At 38.9% G+C, this 21,593-nt stretch overlaps 1 protein-coding gene across 2 annotated transcripts in view; it reads left to right on the forward strand.

Moving 5' to 3' along the window:
* The window catches only part of Fchsd2 (FCH and double SH3 domains 2), a 189,833-nt gene that overhangs the window by 12,564 nt on the left and 155,676 nt on the right, over nt 1-21,593 (forward strand). For both annotated transcript variants that reach the window (XM_032893067.1, XM_032893066.1), the window contains exon 3: nt 18,003-18,048. In XM_032893067.1, the coding sequence (XP_032748958.1) occupies nt 18,003-18,048 (46 nt within the window). The remainder of the gene's footprint in view (nt 1-18,002; nt 18,049-21,593) is intronic.

Here is a 21,593-nt window from a genome sequence, read left to right on the forward strand (position 1 = left end):
TGGGGGGCACTCTTCCCTGACCTGGTCCTTTAGCTGTACCCAAGTGAGAATGAAGATCTGTGTTGGTGAGGTAGAGTGATGACTGCACCACGCACTGTGTAGATGCTTACCATTGTACTACCACCCCTACTGCTTAGTCTTTTATTAAATATAGGACTGGCACAGGTCACTTAACAAATCCCACGTGTCCTGGCTGCAGTGATCATAATACTTTATAGGTTATTTTTGATAATTAAAATAGTAGATGCAAACTAGCTCCTGTGTGGTGTATGTAGTATATATGCTTTACAAGTCCATATGAGTTGTAGTTTGGGAAAGCAATTGAGAACATCAATTGAGAAATTTTGGTCTGTGACTATCCCCTAAAGAGTTAGCTTGTGGATTGAGAACTGCAATGGACCCAAAAATAAACTGTTCCAGTAGTGTTAGCACCTCTTTAACTATGATCAGTGGTTCTGGGTACTTTTTCTGTGTAAGCAGTGATTCTTTTCATCATTGCCAGATAGCTTTCCTATCATACTTTCCCTTCCTCCCCCCTCCCTTCCTTTTTTTGTCTTTTTCTTTTCCATGATAGTTTACTCTGTGTAGCCCTGGCTGTACTGGCTCTGCAGACCAGGCTGGCCTCTAACCTAGAGATCTGCCTGCCTCTGCCTCCTGAGTGCTTGGGTTAAAGGTGTGACTCACCACACCCAGCTCTTCTGTCATAATTTCATAAGATGATGTGAAGTGGAAAAGGGAAAGACAATTTCTTCCTATGCAGTTGATGCATTTGTTGTCTCCTTCATACTCCCCTCCCCATCCCAGGTCTTCCTTTTATCCTTCCACTCACGAAAAGTTTTAACTAAAATATTCTATTATTTGTATGTTATCTCATTGGCCAAATTTGTTTCACATGCCCTTTCCTGACCTGTTGCACCGGTGGCTGAGAATGTGATCCTCTTAAATTGGGTCTTCACCAAGAAATAAGTAATGATGACAGTGACAGTGGTTTCACTACATAACTGTTTACCCTGATTGTTGCTGGGCAAAATGGGCGCCAGGGATCCATTTGCAATTTACAGTTACTGATTCCTATGAAAGTATTAATGTGTTGGAGTTAGAATACCAGGGATGTTGCTGGAATTCTGTTGCCTCAAACAGGTTGTGAATCATGGATTCCATATAAACTATTTGTATCTTTAACTCTTTTTGAGTTTGGTATCTCAAGTTAGGAGAAGGGTTTTATATTTGCCTTACGTAATGCCCAGTAAGCCAGCCGGCTCTTAGGAATTTCCTTTTAGGAATATAGGAGTGGTTAAATTTTTGTCACTTCTGGACCTTTAATAGTTTACGCAAATGTCGATCTAAGAGCCCTTTAGGCAAGTTTGTTTTTCTTACTTCCTTTTACTTCTTAGGTGAGAGGTTAGTGAAGTGTCTGGACAGAAAGTCAGGAAAGACAAATAACTAGACAGATCCCTTCATTAACAGGATTGGCAGTTCAGTCTTGAAGGATGTATTGTGAGGGAGGATTTTACCTGAGGAGGCCTGTGATAGCAAGCTGGTGTTTTCCTTTGTAAACCCTTGAGATACCCATTTGAGACCTGCAGTTGTCAATCTTCAGGATGACTTGATGCACTGACAGCTGCGTGTTTTCAGTGACTAATGTAGCTAATGTGTTCTACGGCTGCAGGCTGTCTGTCATAGGTAGGGCAGGACTAACTTATGCACTCATAGCTGATAGTTTGTCTTGCTTCAGTATATTGTTTGGGCATGCTTTATTTTACTGTCCATTTGATCTCCTTTTTGGTGTTCATATATGAATCTCATCACCCAAATGTATTTTGTTTTGTGAGTTTTGAAATCAGGAAATCAAAAGGAAATGTAATTTTGGGTATTATGAAAAAGTAATACTGTGTCTGTGGTCCCAAGGAAACACTTGGAGTACGTGTGTTCTCTGGATTATGTTTTAGTGGTATTTGTTTTTCCTCTCTGGTGGCTAGATGAGGGCAGTCAGGGAGACTCTTGCTGTTTATCCTTTTCTGTGTGTTTTGAATTTTGAATTGTGTGAATGTTACCTACTATCCAAATTAAAATTGAGTGACCTAGTAATGTAGATAAATGTTTAACTGCAGGCCTATTAAACATAACATGCCTTAAATGTTTATCCCAATTACTGCTGAAATTTAACTTTTCATCTAACGAGTATTAGTTAGTCTTCCTTTCTTGTGAACCAACTCCCGCCCTTCCTTCCTTCCATCTGTTCTTTCTTCCTTTCTTGATCCAACTGGCCTTGAATTAGTGGCAATTGTGAGCGTGCCTCCCAACTTTGGGGATTTCAATGTGTTCCACCATGCTGGGCCAATGGTTATTATTTACTTAATTCATTAAAAATTTGAATTATATTTACCCATTTATTTTTCCATTCTTTGTATGTGATATGCATGTGTATGCATGCATATTTTTGCATGTATATGAGTTTGAGTATGAGTATGAGGATGTATGTACATGCACATGTTTGAGCATGCATGTGGAGGACCAATGTTAATGATGGGAAGCATCCTTGATTGTTCTTCTGCCCTAGTCTTTGAGGCAGAGTTTCTCAGTCAAACCCAGAGCTGGCTGATGTGGCTTGTCCTGTTAGCCAGTGTGCTCTAGGGATCCCTGCTCTCTGCCTTCTGCGTTTAGCTTTCCAGGTGTCCTCTTCTGTTTGTGTGGTTTTCTGGAGATCTGTGAGCTCTGGTCCTCACAGTTGGCTCAGCAATCATTTTAACTGTTGAACCGTCTTCCAAGCCCCCATATTTATTTATTTATTTATTTATTTATTTATTTATTTATTTAGTTGGTGTATGTGTATGTGTGTTTATGAGCAAACACATGATGGTATACATATAGAGGTCAAATGACAACTCATGGGAGTCAGTTCTTCCTCTCAACCATGTAGAACTAGGGGATGCCAACTCCGGTTGTCAGGCATGGCTGCTACTGCTCTTACCTTTTAGGCTATCTTGCTGGCCCCAAACTAATTTTTTGATGAAAAATAAATCAGAGCCATTTGTATTGGTACATATCTGTAATCCTAATACTCAGGCTGAGGCAGAATTGTTGATTTGAGGCTAGCTTTCAATATTTGTGAAATTTTGCCTCAAAAAGAATGTACTGTTGTTTTTCTTTGGAGGATAAGGTTGGGACTTGACTAGGAAGTACCATGAGGGCGCTGTCTGGAATATAGGATGTAATCCTATAATTTTACTGGTGTCTTGGTTCTATAGCTATACATTTGTCACAAGTATGATAATTTTTATACAACATTGGTATACTTAGTTGTATGTAGCTTATCATAATAGGCTAAGAAATTGTTGGACTGCATGCAGAAAGACTTAGGCCCAAGTGTTTTAGTGTGTATAGTTTGCACTAATTTGTTATAAACAGTTTGCACCAAAAGTAAAATGAATGCATGGATGGTTAGAGAGATACAGATATATGTTAAAGCAAATATTATGAAATGATATGACAGAACTTAGGTAGTGGCTATGTGGATGTCAACTGCAAAATTATTTTGTGTCTGAAAAATTTCATAGTTAACTTTTAGGACTTTCCACTAACTCTCCTGCTTGTGTTGGGGAACTAAAGTGAAGCAAAACCACCTGTAAAAGGTTAAAGTAAACCAGTGTTGAAAATGACTAAATGTGCAACCACAGTGAATGCTGTATGTAACAAGGAGAGCAAGGCTAGGTGTAGTTCACTTACACAACACATACCTAATGTGTATGAGACCCCGAGTTCACATCCTCGTGTGTATACTGCACTCTTCTACTCCTCTATACCAATGTATGGTGTGGTTCTTAACTGTTCGAGACAGGGTCTCTTGCTTTTTAAAATTTGTTTGTTTTAGGTTTTTGTTTTTTTGATTTTTCAAGACAGAGTTTCTCTGTGTAACAGCTCTGGCTATCTTGGAACTCACTCTGTAGACCAGGCTGCCTTGAACTCGTAGAGATCCACCTGCCTCTGCCTCCCCAGTGCTGTGATCAAAGGTGTGTGTTCACCACGATGCCTAGTCGGATCTCTTGTTTTAAGCCTTGAATTCACTGTAACCCATGCTGGCCTCAAACTCATTATCTCACTACTAGTTCTGCTTCTTGAGTTCTGGGATTACAAGTGTGCACCATTTTCTGGCTTAATGAAATTGTCAGAAAAGAGAAAAACACTAAAAATTTGTTGGCGTGAGTGTTAATCTCAACAAATTAGAAAAAAATCCCAACACAACAGAATATGTGTTTTAAGAAGTTATAAGAACTGATATGGTAGCACGTGCCTTCAGTTGCAGCATGTAGGGGGTTAAGGCAGGAAGGTTGAAATTTTTAGGCCAACTGTGATATGTAGAGAGACTGTATTTAAAACAAAACAAATCTAAAACTCAGTTTACCAAAAAAAAAAAAATGGGAAGAGAATAATTATTATAAGTCAGGGGTTACTGTCTAGTATTGAAGACTATCAAAAGCCTGTTGACATATGTTTATGATGTTGTTTAAAAGACTTTTCATAAAGGTCATGATGAGACAAATATAACCAACCCCCTTTGGTGGTTAGATTATGTTTTGGCTTGGCAAGGCTATAGTAAGTGCTCAGTTACTTAATCGATTATCAATCTCTGTGTTGCTGTGAAGGAATTTCGTGGATATGGTTGACATTTATAGCTAGTTTACTTAAGGTAAAGAGATTACCCTCAATGAAGTTACTATGCCTTATTCAGTCATTTGAAAGGCCTTAGTGAGAGCAAAACTGAAAGCTTCTAGAAGGAATTCTCCTTCAAGACGGCAGCACTAATTTCCACTTAAGTTTCTAGTCAGTTAGCCTGCTCTACAAATTTCAGACTTGTCAGCACCCCCAGTTGCATGGACCACATTCTCAAATCCCTGTTATCTCTTTATCTGCCACTTACCTGTATATCTTGTTTATTCTGTTTCTCCTGAAGAATGCTGACTAGTTCAGTCCTCAATATCAGAAGACAGGAAAAAAAAGGACTGAGAGTACAGGATTAGGAAAAAAGATGTTAAATTTCCCATTATTTAAAAACAGTAAGGATCTAAGCTTGGAGGTGCATGACTGTAATTCTAGTGTCCAAGGCAGTCTGGCTATAAAGTCAGGCCCTGTCTTAAAGCAAACAGATGAGCACACACAGTGAGCACTGTCTATTTGGATTCACTTGAGAATAGATGCAGTATCTGAGAACTATTAAGAATTGAGCAAGGCTGCTAGTTACAATAAAATGAACATTGCTTATGTACGCTAGAAACCACCATTTATAAAAGTAGCAGGAAAATGATTCTGGTTACAAGAGCTGTAGTAAACATGCTGACTCATGAGGACACTCAAGATTAAATCTTTAGTGCTGTGCCAGAACTTTATGGAAAGAATAAAAAAATAACTTTTTGAAGTTCTAAAAGAAGACTTGAGCTAATGTAAAAATATATACTGATCCACAGATGAAAGACTCATTTAAGCATCAGCTCTTCCGCCTCTAAATCTAGTGAAATTCTAATATAGATCTCCAGAGGGCCTTTTCCCTCATAAAACTTGTGAAACAGATTCCAAACTTAAGAAATCTGAGGACAGTTAAGACAATTCTGAATATCAGGTGATATGTGAATTACTTTATTAATAAATGTATTTCTTTGTTTGCATCTTTATCATTTTTTCTTTTTTGCTTTTCCTTAGACTTGTATTCCTTTCTGCTATGTATCTCTGGTTGGGCTGGTACTTTCTATATACTTCAGGCTAACCTTGAACTTGCAGCAGTCCTCCAGCCTCTGTCTCCCAAGTGCTAGGAAGATAGGCATAAGGCCATACTTGGCTTTATTCTGTTTAACACATAAAACTGTAATATTTTTCTATTTTGAATTTCACTACCGATTATTTTAGCTCTTTTGTTTTAAATTAATGATTTGTTTTTGAGACAGGGTTGAGACTGGCCTCCACTCCTGGTCCTCATGCCTCTGCCTCTGCAGCACTGGGATGACAGGCGTGTGCCACTGTGCCTGGCTGTACTGCTCTTGCCCTCTCCACCCTATCTTTTTCTTCCGTTCAGTAGTAGCAGAGTAAAGTGATATTACTGTGTGTGCTATTTAATTGCAGCAGGTGTAAAGTGAACATGGTGTTCCTCACTAATGCCAACATTGAGCCAAGTGTGCTGGGCTGGAATTACACGGATAGCCACTAGCTTCTTTATTTCAGCCTGCATTGAAGATGAATTCTGTGTGTGGTTGGAAAATGCGACTGTCAGGTCTTTGAGAGCTGCTGTTGCTTTGTTTTGTTTTGTTTTGTTTTCCGCTTATAATTTGCAGTAGTAGTACTTACTAGGACTTCAGGCATCTTGTTTTAGACATTGCAAAAAGAAAGGTTACATGGGTGCTTTTAAAAAATTAAAAGGCTAGCCAGTCATTGTGGTGCATGTCTTTGCTCCTAGTCAACAGTATGAAGGATGTTGGTAATTCCTTTTTAGTGTTTGGACACTTCTTTTTAAAAATCGAAGTACATTTTCCTTCACGTGAAAGGAACAGTTTATATTTTATGTACATTAATTTTAATTTAATTGAAAACTTTTGTGTCAGTATAAAGCTTAATGTTTGTAGATATAAAAACTGCATAAGAGAGATAAGTGCCCAACATGGTGGTGCTCACTTTTAATCCCAGTATACAGGAAGCAGAGGCAGGCAGATCTCTGTGAGTTTGAGGTCAGCTTGGTCTACATAGCAAATTCTCTGACATCCAGGGGAGAGATGGGAAAGAGAAAGGGAATGGGGAGGCAGAAATGCAAGCATTTTCAGTGTAATGTAGTAGTAAGATAGATAAACAGGTGTTTTGGGAATATAGAAAATGATACTTAGTCTAGACTTGCACAGTCCTCCAGCCTCAGGCTTCCAGATGCTAGGAATAAAGGCATAAAGGCATATCTGGCTTTATTTATTTAACACATGAAACTATATTTTTTTCTGTTTTGAATTTCACTACTGAGTAGTATTCTAGTTTCTGAGTATTCACTACTGAATATTCTAGTATTCTATTCTGGTTTCAGTTTGTGATTTCTGTAAGAGATGATATCTAAATTAAAACTGATTGGATCTCATAAAAGTGAAGCTGGTCAAGTTTTCAGAAATGATGAATTCTAGCTTTTGTGTGTATAGGTGGTTGTGTGTGGTATCTCTTTCTCTCTCTGTGTGTTGTTCTGTCCTCGCCAGTGCTTTTCTTGTTACTTTTGAGACAGTGTTTCTCATTTAACTTAGAGCTTTCTGATTCAGATAGACTAATTGTTTAGCAAGACCCAATGATTTCCCCGTTTCCATCTCCCCAGCACTTGGGTTTTTGCATGAGTACTGGGAATCTGAGTTCAGTTCCTCATGTTTGTATAGCAAGTTGAACCATCTCCCCACTCTCAACACATTAAGAAAAAGTTAGTGTTTGGGGGTTTTCAAGTAGCTGGGACATTATTGAGGACTTCGTTTGCATTCAGTAAGATTCATCTCCTCATCCTTTTGTTTTTCAGATTCACTGTAGCCCTGGCTAGCTTTGAACTTGATATGTAGATCATGTTGGCCTTGCACTTTCTGAGCTCTATCTACCTGTGCCTCCCAAGTGCTAGGAATAAAGACATGTGCTTTAATTAACTAATTAATTAGCTGATGAATTTTCTAGTGCTGGGAATTAGACTCAGGGGCTTGGATTTATTAGACAGTTGCTCTACCACTAGGTTCAGGTACACGGTTGGTTTGGTGTGCTGCTTGGTTTCTCAGTTGAGAAAATACCTCCATCAGATTACCTGTGAGAAAATCTATGGGGCCCCTTCTTGATTAATGATTTATGTGGGAGGGCCCAGCTCACTGTTGGCAGTGCCACTTCAGAGAGCAGGCTCAACAGATTGGTAGGATCAGGCTAGTAGTTAGGGTTGGGATTACAGATACACACTGCTATGCAAAGCATCGAGCATAGTTTTCTTCTGGTCCACCCCTCTCCCCTTTAATTTAAAATGTTCTATTTATTTTCCTTTCTCCTTTTTTGTTGGTTTTTTAATATAGTGGTTTTTCTCCCAAAGTATTTTTTTTAGGATATCAAATATTGATAACCCACTGTGGTTCGTTGTTGTGGATTGCCCTGGAGCTGTTTGTACTTTGATGCTAATTTCGCTTCAGAAAGAAGGGCTACCTAGTCACTACTCAGGACTCAGGTGACTTCAACTGAACCTTCTCCCCATTTTAACTTGTAAAATAAAGGCCAGAATCGGTGATTGGGCAGGGGAAGGGGAGATGGAGCAGAAGAGTTGGAGAGGGAGAGGAGGGAGGGAGGGAGGCAGGAGGGCAGACAGACAGATGGGGGCGAGGGAGAGGAGAGAGAGGAAGGGGTTGTTGATGGGAGAGGAGGTGGAAGGAAGATGGAGCTGAAGCACACGATCTGGAAAAACCTCAAGTTATAAGGGATCTCATAGCTGGGGAATAGAGTAGTGTAGTAGATCTGCCCAATCTAGGCGTGAGCTTGTATTCATATTAATCAGGTTGTGTTTTCTTTGCACGGGCTTATTTGGGTTGGAGAGGTTATTTACAACAGTTACTGTTGTCCAGTTTTATAGTTTTTTTTTTTTTTTTTTTTTTTTTTGAACTGGGGACTGAACAGGGCCTTGCGTTTGCTAAAAGCGCTCTACCACTGAGCTAAATCCCAACCCCTTATAGTAGTTTTTTATGAGCAGGGTTGCATGTATGAGTTTGATAAAAACATTTATTTCAGTGGGCATGCATGCACATCTGTTACCCTAGTTCTTCAGAGGCTGAGTTAGGAAGATTGTGATTTCAAGGCCTACCTGGACCGCGTAGTAAGTTCCAGGACTCCCCACACCCCCTTCTCCTCAGCCTGTCTGTCTCACAGGCTGTTTGCAGTGCAGATTTGCACTGCTGCACCAGCAGTCTACTTGCTGCCAGCTTGTTTGTGTAATTCCTAATTCAGTTCTGCCTCTGCTTCTTCAAAACATGAAGGGAATCCCTCTGCCAGCCCATAATCCCAGTTTTTCTTGTTGCAAATGCTGATTTTAAGTTTTATGCCTCAGGAGCTGCTGTCAAGAAATGTAGTCCCTCCTTCCTCTGAGACTTGAAGCCCATGTCTTAACTTTTCCTTTGTTATCCAGGTGTCTTTCATTTTAGCACATTTATTTTCTGTCTGTCTGTCCGTCTGTCTGTCTATCAACACATTTTCTATTCCTATGTTTATATCTTCTGATTTTGTTGGAGATCATGTTAACATCTTTTTTTTTTTTTTTTTTTTTTAAAGACAGTGTCTTACCATGTAGCCTGGGTTGGCCTTTAAATTGTTGAGGTGTTCTTTTTCAGACTCCTAAGAGCTGGGATTAGTATAAAACCATATTCTGACTTTACATTTATGATTTACTTGTTTTTTAAAAAAATTTCTATTACTTTTTGTGGTATCTGAGAAGGGTGATCTGACCTTTTCTGTCATTTAAGACTATAGTACTAAAATACACATTTTTGTTAGCATTTTCTGTGTTCTGTTAGTCAAAATGTTGAATCTAAATTATTTAATAAATAAATTTATAGCATTTACCATGTGCTGTTTGTTCCAAGTACTTTAAAAACATACACTAATTTAATTTTTATAATTCTATGAGGTAAACTTCTCTCACAGTAGTGTACATTTGCCCTACTCCCCCGCCTACTACCCAGTCTCTATATAATGACCTAGACAGACCTGGACACCTCTATGTAGCATAGGTTACTTTAAACTTAAGATACTTTTGTAGCCTCTTCAACGCTGGGATTGTAGACATGAACCAACACACTGCTTTGTTGTCTCATTTTATTGATAAAAAACCGAAATATAGTCAGGGAAACTAAAGGGATCTAAGATGAGTAGTTCCTACTTGTCTGTAGCATTTGTAGGCCTTTTGTCAGTGAATCCTTTTAAAGCAAGGTTCATAGCTCATTTTTTATGCTGGTACAGATTATTTTATTGTGCTTCAGAATATGTTGTTTTTTATTTTGTTTATTTTACAAATTGAACTTTGAGGTTTGTTATAGTAGAGTAGGTCTATAGTCCCATCTACTTTGGGAAAGTCTGAGTCTATGAGTTTAATACCAGTCTTGGCAATGTAACAAGAGTTAATCCCCCAAAATAAGACACAATAAGTAAAAGTAAACTATATTTAATAAAAAGTTTGTGGTAGCCTGCTATAAATTAGTTAGTACCATTTCCCAGAGGCTTGTTACTTTGTGTTTCAAGGTCAGATTTTGATAATTCTTGAAATAATTGACAACTTTTTCATGATTGTTTGTATATTGCTCTGCAGTCAATGACCCCCTCATGTTACTGTTATATTCGTTTTGAGATACCGTGAACTGTACCCACATCAGATGGAGAATTTGGTAACCATTGAATGTGTTCTGACTGCTCTGCTGATCAGGTGATGCTACACCTTTCCATTTTCTTAGCCTTCCTACTCCCAACTATATGGAAACCAGCCAATTGAAGGGAGAGGGGCATGTGATTCCCTTGAGGACAAAAGCTAGATTAAGGTTAGTGGGGAAGGCATCTTGAAAGATAACCCTTTTGTGCCAAATAGTTAACCAAGTTGTGACTACAAAGAAAAGGTTGAAAAAGGAAATTTAAAATTGTTACTCCAGGGGACACAAATGATAGGAGACAGGGAAAACACAAAAGCCTTTTTGCTTTAGAGAAAGTTCCCGTTGTTTGCGTAGATTACACATGACTCTGCATTATCCAAAGCCTTATCCAGAGCCTACCCTACTCCCTTCAAGTCTATGAACACTGGGAAGGGTGAAAAACTGCAGAGGAAAATGTGAAGCCAGCTAGTTGGCTCATGACATCTAAGAAAAAGCTGTCTTTATGCTAGTAAAAGAAAGAGCATCCAAGTACGAAGCAAATTCTCATGGAAAAGCTACAGTGTGTTGTTCAGAAGGTAGAACTAAGACCACTGACGAAGACACTGAATGACAGATTTTTGAGGTGAACAGAAAGCTTCCGAGGAGGTCAGGCCCACTGCTGCATAGGGGCTACTGCAGATGGTGACTTGGAGTGAATATCACTTAGGGTTCTGAAAGGCCTGGGCCTTGAAGAATTACCTTCTATCTGTTCTGCCTTTTGTGGCCAGCTATAAGTAGAGCAACAAAAAGCATGCTTCATTGAGTATTTTAAGCTTCTGTTGGATACATTGCTCAGAAAAAAAGTATTTCTTTGAAAATATTACTGCTCAGACCTAGGTGTATGTGCCTATGTGTATTTACAGCACTTGGCAGGTAGAAGCAGGAGGAGCAGCAGCTTGAGGTCAGTCTGGACTATTTGACAAGTTCTTATCTAACAAACAAACAAACAAGCAAACACCTGTATCTATCCAAATGCACACGTATGTGATGGATGGATGAGTAAGTAGGTAGGTTTGTTCTGCTTGTTCACAGTATTCCTGGTCACCCAAGCTCTGAGATGTATAAACAACATCATACTTTTTTCATAATGCTAACATAGCATTCACTCTGCAGCTTATGCATTAGGGAGTAATTTTTATTTTCAGGGATTCTGATTTAAGAAATGCATTTTAAAGGCCATATCTATTATAGTTATACCTCTGATAAAATTTGAACAAAATAACATGAATTCTTTCTGTGAAGGATTCATAATTCTAGGCCTTCTTTTTAAATGTATTTTTCTCTCATAATTACATGCTGACCACACTTTCCCTTCTCTTCTCTTCTCTCCTCCTCGTTCCCAAACTCCCAACCCACTCCTCCATTTCCCTTCAGAAAAGATTGCAATAAAACTAGGCACCTCCCCTCGTCTTAAGGTTGGACAAGGAAGCCCAGTGGGAAGAAAAGGGTTGCAGAAGCAGATAAAAGAGTCAGAGACAGACCCCGCTCCCACTATTAGGAGTTTTGCCAGAAGACCAAGCTATACAACCATAACACATACAGATTTAGGTCAGTCCCAAGCAAGCTCCCTGACTGTCAGTTCAGTCTCTGTGAGTCCCCATGAGCCTATGTTAGTTGATTCTGTGGGTTTTGTAATGATTAGAGATAACACTGATGTGACATTAACTTTTTTAAAAGAAATTTCTAGTCAGCTACCACTACCCTGATCCTATCTTCTCCTGTGCTAAGAAGAGCTTTTACTTCTGAGCTACATGCGAAGCCTGTAAGATTCTCTATCCTAGATGCCATTAAGAACATCTGTATGAGGCTGGAGAAGGCCCAGAGGTTAAGAGTGTGGATTGTTTTTTTTTTTAGGACAGTGGTTCTCAATATGTGAGTTGTGAACCCTTTGAGGGTTACAGGAGTAGCTGAAGACCCTTGGAAAACAGATGTTTGCATTATAATTCTTAACAGTAGCAAAATTATAGTTATGAAGTGGCAACAAAAATGATTTTATGGTTGGGGGTCACCAAAACATGAGGAACTCTATTAAAGGGTCACAGCATTAGGGAAGGTTGAGAACCACTGTTTTAGAGGATTTAAATTCAACTCTCAGCACCCATATGAGGTGACTTACAGCCTCCTATAACTCCATCTCTGTGGGGATCCAATACTTCTTGCTTTTGGGGCAAGTGCTTGGGTGCTTGCATGTACACATGCTCTCTCATTTTCTGTCTTTCATTTTCTGTCTGTCATTCTCTCTCTCTCTCTCTCTCTCTCTCTCTCTCTCTCTCTCTCTCTCAAGAGTAAATAAAAAGAAGATTTGTATGTAATCCTAACACTCAGGAAGTTGAGGTAGGGAAATGGGAAGTTTGAAGCCAGTGTGGGCTACTCAGGGAGCCTCCGTTCAAAACAAAAACAAAAACAAAAAAACCCTAAAGAACATTTATGATTTGGGGAGGTCAACTCTCAGGCCATGTACATTCTAGGCAAGCACTCTACTACTCTTACTATATACATCCCTAGCCCTGTTCCTTTTATTTTGAAACAAGGTCTTGCTAACCTGGCCAGGCTGAGCTCCTACTTGTGATCTTCCTTCCTCACCCTCCCAGGTAGCTGGGATTATAGTTATGTACTACCATACCTGGCCTATTTTGAAAGATTTGCTTTTTAGTATTTAACTATTAAATTAAAAATATGCCTGGAGTTCAAAATAGTATACTTGTTACTGAGATCATTCCAATAGTTCCTCCAAAGTTAAAGCCAAATTATCATGTGATATAGCTGTTCTACTTACACATACATAAGATAATTTAAAATACACCTCTCAGGCAGGCAGATGACTCAGTGGATATATTCAGATGAACTGAGTCCACTCATCATCATTTATGTGAAGGTGGAAGTAGGGAACCAATACAATGAAGTTGTTGTCTGACTTTTGCGTTGTTACATAGCATGCATGCAGCTACATATACACCTTATATGCATACAGTAGTATGCCTGTATAATGTATGTGGATGTTTATGGCAATATTATTTATAATAGCTAACGTGGGGTGACTCAGATGTCTGTCACTGCATTGAGGGATAAACAGAATGTGGTATAATATGGTGGGATATTATTCAGCAGTTAAAAATAGATGAAGCATTGATAACATGTTACTTGGATGAATCTTAAATGTAAGCTAAATGTGGTTGGGAGGATGGCTCAGGAAAGCACTCACAAGCATGAGGACCTGAGTTCCATCTCTAGAACACATGTAAAACTTCTGGGTGTGGTGGTGCATGCAATTCCAGCACTGGGGAAGTAGAGACAGGAGGATCCCTGGGGCTTGCTGGCCAGCCATCATAGTCAAATGGGTGAACTTCAGGTGAGTGAGATATCCTATGTCAAAATAGGTGGATACCTCAGGTTGTCCTTTGGCCTTCATTTGTACTGTGCTTGTGTGTGTATATATGTAAATACACATATACATATTATTTTTAAAGTAAGCTAACTGAAAGAAGCCAGGTACAAAAAGTCACATGTTGTCTTACTCCTTTCATATGAAATATATAAAATAGGAAAATTTGTGGAGACAGAAATTTACATTAGTGATTACCAGGGGCTAACAGAACACAACACAGGACGATGAAGTTTGAAAATAAATTAGTTGACTTGTATATTCAGAATAATAGACTCAGTTCCTCTATGCTTAGGATTAAACATTTTTCTTCCTTTAAAAATGTTTGTGTAAGCTTACTTTGTGCATATGTATGTGGACATGTGTGACATGGCCTGTGTGTGGCGGTCAGGCAGCTTATGATCGTCAATTCTGTCCTACCTTGTGGTTCTGGGGATTAAACGTAGGTTGTCAGGCTTGGCAGCAAGCACTTTTGACTGCTGAGCCATCTTATTGATCCGGATATTCTTATTTTAAGATGAGTAATAAGTTAAGCCTAAATGATTTAAATATTTGCTTTCTTCTTTTGTAAAATATGAAAAAATACCACTTTTTGTAGTATAGAAGGTAGCATTACAGAATAAAGTGAAGCAGTTTGAAGATGACCTAAGGAGCCGCTGGCTCTTTGGAAAAATCCTACTTAGAAAGTTTATAGACTTAAGTAACCCCAATAAATCACTGGTTCACTAAAAGAAAAGGAAGGAAGGAAGGAAGGAAGGAAGGAAGGAAGGAAGGAAGGAAGGAATTTTATAGACATGTTATCCAAATGCTTTTAGAGGTGAAATGGTAGGTCAGCTCACTGTAGTTAACTTCCTTTGCATGGGCTTTTATACTCAGTGGGGAGATAACATATTTGGCAATATTAGTGATAATAACTTGTAAGTCCAGTTTTAGAACAACATGATAAGAAAAGGTGTCTTTCCATGTTTTTGAATGTTTGCTTATTTTTAAAATGACTTTCCTCAAATTTAGTTAGAATTCTTACTAATATCAGAAATTATAGGATGAGAAAGGAAAACAAAAACTTGTAATTCCATGACCTAAGAAAGTTTCATTACTGTTTTAGTGTATTTATATTATGTGAGTATATACTCATATATACAATTTATGTTTTCTCATGATTACATTTAAAGAATTTTATGGAGGTCTGGATCTCGGATGCTTAATAGCAGTGTACAATATCACTGAGAATAAAGGCCTTGCCTTACATACCACCCCTACTTTTTTTCTGGAAGGGGAAATTTAATTTCATCATTTTTGGCACTTAGTGGACTTTGTGTTCATTTCCTTTAAGCATTGATCATGGTATGTAGAAATGTAACTGAATTTGTTTGTTAACTTTGTATTTCACTGTTTCTCTGAATTCACATTCTAGTTCTAGTAGACAATTTGTATAGTTGTTCAGACTTTCTTCATGTAAGAGTACTCCACCTGGACTGGAGAATTAGCTCAGCGGTTAACAGCACCGTTGCTCTTGTAAAGGACTCAAATGTGATGCCCAGCACTCACATGGCAGCTCACAGCCACTGTAACTTTAGTTCTAGCTGTTCCAGAGCCCTCTTCTGACCTCCACCGTGGGGTACACACACATGCATGCAGGCAGAACACTCATACAAATAAAATAAATAATCTAAAGTTTTTTTCTTTTTTCATTTGACACTGTTAATCATGAAAGTGTATAGAATTTTACCAAATTGTTGAATATATTTTATGCATTAGTGTGTGTGTGTGTGTGTGTGTGTGTGTGTGTGTGTGTGTGTTTAGATGCTTGTTAGGTATATTCCATTGTTTTTCCACCTTAATTTCTGTTATAGTGATTATTTTTATGTGCTGAAACAATTGGTGTTCTACAAATATATCCTGCTTGATCTTGATGTGAATTTTTATTTGATATTTATTTATGTGTATGAGTATTTTTGCCTGCCTGCCTGCCTGTCTGTCTGCCTGTCTGTATACTACATATGTGCCTGGTGCTCAAGGTTAGAAGAGGATGTTGTATCTGGTGGAATTGGAGGTACTGGTGGTCGTGGGTTACATGTGTGGTGGGAATGGAACCCCAGTCCTCTTCAAGAGTTGCTCTGAACTGCTGAGCCATCTTTCCAGCCCCCTGTATTTTTATAATGTGGTGCTGAACTTGGTTTGCTAGTTTTGTGTTGAGAATATTTTTCATTTATGTTTACAAAGAATAGTTATTTATTTATTTATACATTTATTTATGCACTCCAGATTTTATTCCTCTCCTGGTTCACCCATACCTACAACCCCCTCACCTCCCTTACTCTCCCCCTTACCCCCTCACCCCCCCACCCCTACCCCTGTCTCCCGAGAATGTCCCCCACCTCACCCACCTGACCAGACCTCTAAACTTCCTGGGGCCTCAAGTCTCTTGAAGGTTAGGTGCATCTTCTCTGACTGAACCCAGACTCGGGAGTCCTCTGCTGTGTATGTTTGGAGGCCTCACCTCAGTGTCTGGTTGGTGGTCCAGTGTCTAAGAGATCTCTGGGATCCAGGTTAATTGAGACTGCTGGTCCTCCTGCAGGGTTCCCTCCTTAGTTCCCATCAGCTTTCCCCTAATTCAACCAGAAGAGTCAACAGCTTCTGTTCATTGGTTGGGTGCACATACCTGCATCTGACTCTTTCAGCTGCTTGTTGGGTCTTTTGGAGAGCAGTCATGAGAGGTCCCTTTTTGTGTGCTCCCCATAGCCTCAGTAATGGTGTCAGGTCTTGGGGCCTCCCTGGAGCTGAATCTGTACTTTGGGCCTGTCGCTTGACCTTCTTTTCCTCAGGCTCTTCTCCATTTCCATCCCCACATTTCTTTCAGACAGGAAGAATTATGGGTCAGAGTTTTGACTGTGGGAAGCAGCCCCATCCCTCACTTGATGCCCTGTCTCTCTGCTGTTATTGATATTTTTTTTATCTCAATACCATCTTTCTGAACTGTCTTGTTTTAGCTTTGGTAGATTTTGTTTTTAGATATTAGTTTTCATTAATGTTACCTCATTTGTTGGCATATAATTTCTTTAAAAAGGTTTTGGTGTGTGTGTGTGTGTGTGTGTGTGTGTGTCTATCTTTCAATCCATTCATTGATCTATCTGTCCGTCCATCTATCCATCTATCCATCTATCCATCCATCCATCCATCCATCCATCCATCCATCCATCCATCCATCCATCCATCCATCCATCCATTTTATGGTGTGTATGCGTGTGTATCTGTGTCTGTCTGTCTCTGGTTGGCTGCATATGTGCCATTATGCTTGTGAAAGTTAAAGGACAACTTCATGTCTTGGTTTGCATTTTTCACCTTACTTGAGACAGTCTCTGTTTTGTTCACTGCTGTGTATACTAGGCTAGCTGGCCTGAAAGCCTCTGGTGATTCTCCTGTCTCAGCCTCTGGTTTCTCAGTGTGGGTACTGTGATAGATGCACATGTGTTACTGGACCCAGCTTGTATGTAGGTTCTAGGGATCTGACAAAGTGTTAAATACTTTACCATTGAGCTGTCTCCCCAGCCTTGGAGCCATTTATCACATAGCATTTTGTTTTCATTATTAATAGCCATTTAGTTGGGTTGTTTGTTTTGGGTACTTCTTTGTATCATCATCATCATCATCATCATCATCATCATCATCATCATCATCATCATCATCATCATCATCATCATCATCATTATTGAGACAGGGATTTTGCTATATTACCTAAGCTAATTCTAAACTTACGGACAATTCTCCTGCCTGTGCCTCCTGAGTAGTTGGGACTGTGCATACATCTTTGTGCCCAGCTATAAATATTAAAATATGAGCATATGGGGGTTGAGGATTTAGCTCAGTGGTAGAGTGCTTAAGACCCTGGGTTTGATCCTCAGCTCCGGGAAAAAAAAAAGACAAAATAACAAAATATGAGCATATGAGCCATAGAATCTAAAATAATGCATGTATAGAAAGTATATTCTTACATCACAGCTTCCAGGGGCCTTGTACTTGTTACTGTAACTGCTATGAAAAATTGCAGAGACTGTACTGTGTGGTTTCCTGTATTCCTGAGCTCATAAAGAGTAATACCCCCTCCCCAATATAGCTTACTAGGCAATATTTAAAGCTGTGTTAATAGATTTACATGGGATTTTAAAGTTCTGCTTTTAATGATTAATTTTTGTTTGTATTTCTAGGACTTTCAGTCAGAAGAAGGCTGCTATTGAAAGAGAGTATGCACAGGTGAGTGGGGGGTTGAAGTCCCTGTCTTAGGTATGTCTCTTCTTGGCTTAAGATCAGATCTCCTGTCAAAGAGAACCTTGGAATCTTCTTTAGCTGCCTGACCACTTCTGACTATCTTCCTTTGGTTTCCTTATAAAAGAACTTTTTTTGGTTCAGCACAAGGTTTCTCTATGGCTTGGCTGCTCTGAAATTAGCTCTGTAGACCAGGCTGGCCTAGAACTCAGAGACCTATCTGTCTCTGCTTCTGGGGTTCTGGATAAAAGTGTGTGCCACCACCACCCTCTGGTTCCTTTTGCAAAAAAAGACTAAAAGACAAGCTCTAGACAAGTCATCCTGGCTGATCCTAAACTGTCTGTGTGGAACAGGCTGACTTCAAACTCACAGAGATCTATTTGCCTCTGTCTCTTGAGTGCTGGGATTAAAGCTGTGTGCCACCAGGCCAGGCCCTGCCAAAATTAATTATTTTTGCCAAAATTAATTTTATTTTTGGGACAAGGTCTCATCGTGTAGTTCTAGCTAATTCCCTACTTTTGATCCATTTAAAATTTAAAGGAAGTCCCATTGCTTCTTATAGTAAAGAAGGTTTCTCACTTGACCCAGAGCTGGCAGAGTTAATTTAGCTGGACAGCTTGCTTAGGGATCCCATGCCTGCACCTCAGAGTGCTAAGATTGCAGGTGGACCACTATGCTGGCCCCATATTTACATGGGCACCAGGGCTCTAAACTCTAGACTCAAGATTATGTAGCAATATTGCTACGTGGGTGATATTGAGCCTAATAAGGTTTTATGATTTGTTTGGTGGCTATGGTAGGTTAGAAAATGTCACAGTCATGGTTCAGTTTTTAATGGTTGACTCTCCAGTAATGATGATAAATTTTTACATTTTCCAAAATCATTTTCCTCTACTTTTTGTTATGCCATATTTTGCTACTATTGTGGAAGTATGAAATTTCATTACATTGAAATATTTGGCCAAGTTTAGAGAAAAATAAAAAAGAATTTGTGTAAATTTTAACATTTATTTTTGGCTTAAGGTATTAAATATTTTTAAAAGGCATATATGTTTAGCTATTATATAAATATACTCTTGTAAATTTTTAAATTATTTTTATTTTATGTACTAGTGCTTTGCCTTCTTGTAATTCTGTGTACTATGTATATACCTGATGTCTATGGAAGCTGAGAAGGCATCAGATCCCCTAGGACTTGAGTTATAGACAGTTATGGGTGCTGGGGATTGAACCTGGCTCTTCTGTAAGAGTATCCACTGCTCCTAACCACTGAGCTAACTCTCCAGTGCTTACGTATAAACATTTAAACATTAGTTGAAAATTTCAGCATTTGCCATTTTTGGGACATTCCTGTGATACTACCTCTTTCTGTCATTGTACTATCTAATGGTCCATTTTGGGAGCACCATGGTTTCAGCTGTTATTTATTGTTGGTGTGTCCTCTAAATAGGAAGATTGGGTTGAAAAGATGGTTGCAAGGAGTAATTTCTTGTTGTAGGAAAGTGATGATCTGAATTTGGATCCCCAGAACCCACATACAAGCCAGATGTGGTAGCATGTATCTGCAATTCACAGTGCGATGGGAGTTGGAAAAGAGAATCACCAGACACACACTGGCAGCAATCCTAGCATATATGGCTACAGCTAAGAAGAGACTGTCTTAAACAAGGTAGAGTTTAAAGACTGACAGTTGAGATAGTCCCCTGACCTCCACAGACACTCATACTCACACACATGTATACCTCCTTACACGCAAAAGATCAGTGAACGAATAAGCGAGCAAGACTGATTCATAAAATGGAGCCTGCTAACATAGCTCAGAGGATTTGCTCAGTATGTGCAAGACTTAAACTTTGATTATCTGGGGGTTGGGGATTTAGCTCAGTGGTAGAGCGCTTGCCTAGCAAACGCAAGGCCCTGGGTTCGGTCCCCAGCTCTGAAAAAAAGAAAAAGAAAACAAACAAACAAACAAAAAAAACTTTGATTACCTGCACTTAAAAAAAAAAAAAAAAAAAAAAAGGAAAAGAGAAATTCTAATTTATGTTTTGAACTTTTTATTTTTTATTATTTTAGCTGTTCTTTAAAAATTTACTTAAAAATTTAAGTTTAACATATAAAGTAAAGGGTTGCACATTCATACATAATTGTCTTCTTCCCCGTGTATCAATATTAATTCCTTTTTAAAAAATTTTTTCGGGCTGGAGAGATGGCTCAGCGGTTAAGAGCACCGACTGCTCTTCCAGAGGTCCTGAGTTCAAATCCCAGCAACCACATGGTGGCTCACAACCATCTGTAATGGGATCTGATGCTCTCTTCTGGTGTGTCTGAAGACAGCTACAGTGTACTCATATACAAAATAAATAAATAAATCTTTAAAAAAAATTTTTTTTTTCATTTATGTTATGTTATTTGGGATTGAACCCAAGGCCTAATAAATGCTAGACAAATTCTATTACTTTGCTACATTCTGAAGCTAATGATATACTATTTTAAAATTACATGTTTATATACAAATCTTTTCATATATTGACAAAACACCAAATACATTTCTAGGTTTTTTTTTTTTTTTTTTTTTTTTTTTTTTTTTTGGAGCTGGGGACCGAACCCAGGGTCTTGCGCTTCCTAGGTAAGCGCTCTACCGCTGAGCTAAATCCCCAGCCCCTTACCAAATACATTTCTAGATACTGTGGATATAATAGTGCTCACAAAGGCAGTGGGGTGGGTGTAGTTCTTACACGTCTTTCTTTTTTTCTTCTTCTCTCTCTTTTTTTAAATTTTTATTAGATATATTTCTTTACTTACATTTCAGATGTTCTTCCCCTTCCCGGTTTCCTGTCCATAAGCCCCCATCCTTTCCCCTCCTCCTCCCCCTATACCGGTATTTCCCCCATACATCCCCCTTACTGCCCCCCCATATTCCCCTGCACCGGGGGTCCAACCTTGGTAGGACCAAGGGCTTATTCTTCCACTGGTGCCCCAACAAGGCTATTCTCTGCTACATATGCAGTTGGAGCCCTGAGTCAGTCCATGTATAGTCTTTCGGTAGTGGTTTAGTCCCTGGAAGCTCTGGTTGGTTGGCATTGTTGTTCTTATGTCAGTGCTAGCAGCAAACCACTGAACTGAGAACAGGACCCCCTTGGGGGGAATTAGAGGAAGTATTGAAAGAGTTGAAGGAGCTTACACTTCTTTCTATGGAAATATGTAGTCTTCCTGTCAGCTATACTAAATTGTTTCTGTTCAAAGCCACTGACATGTCATTTTGGTCAAATGGCCATTCTTTATTGTCACTTAGGGATTTTTTTTACTAGCAATACTGGCCTTCTCTATACAAAATATTGATTGCCAAAAAGATTGAACACTTATGAGAGTCAGAGGACATATAGAAGAGTCATTTTAATACTATAATATTTTAAAAAACCAAATTCTGCCTGGGAGAATAGGTGGACTGATCTTTTGTGAAACTTATTTTATTTTTGCCTTAAATTTTCAAATGAAATGCAAATTGTTTATTAAGAGAAGAAATAGGTATGGTT

This window comes from Rattus rattus, chromosome 2, assembly GCF_011064425.1.
Source record: "Rattus rattus isolate New Zealand chromosome 2, Rrattus_CSIRO_v1, whole genome shotgun sequence".
Lineage (NCBI taxonomy): Eukaryota > Metazoa > Chordata > Mammalia > Rodentia > Muridae > Rattus > Rattus rattus.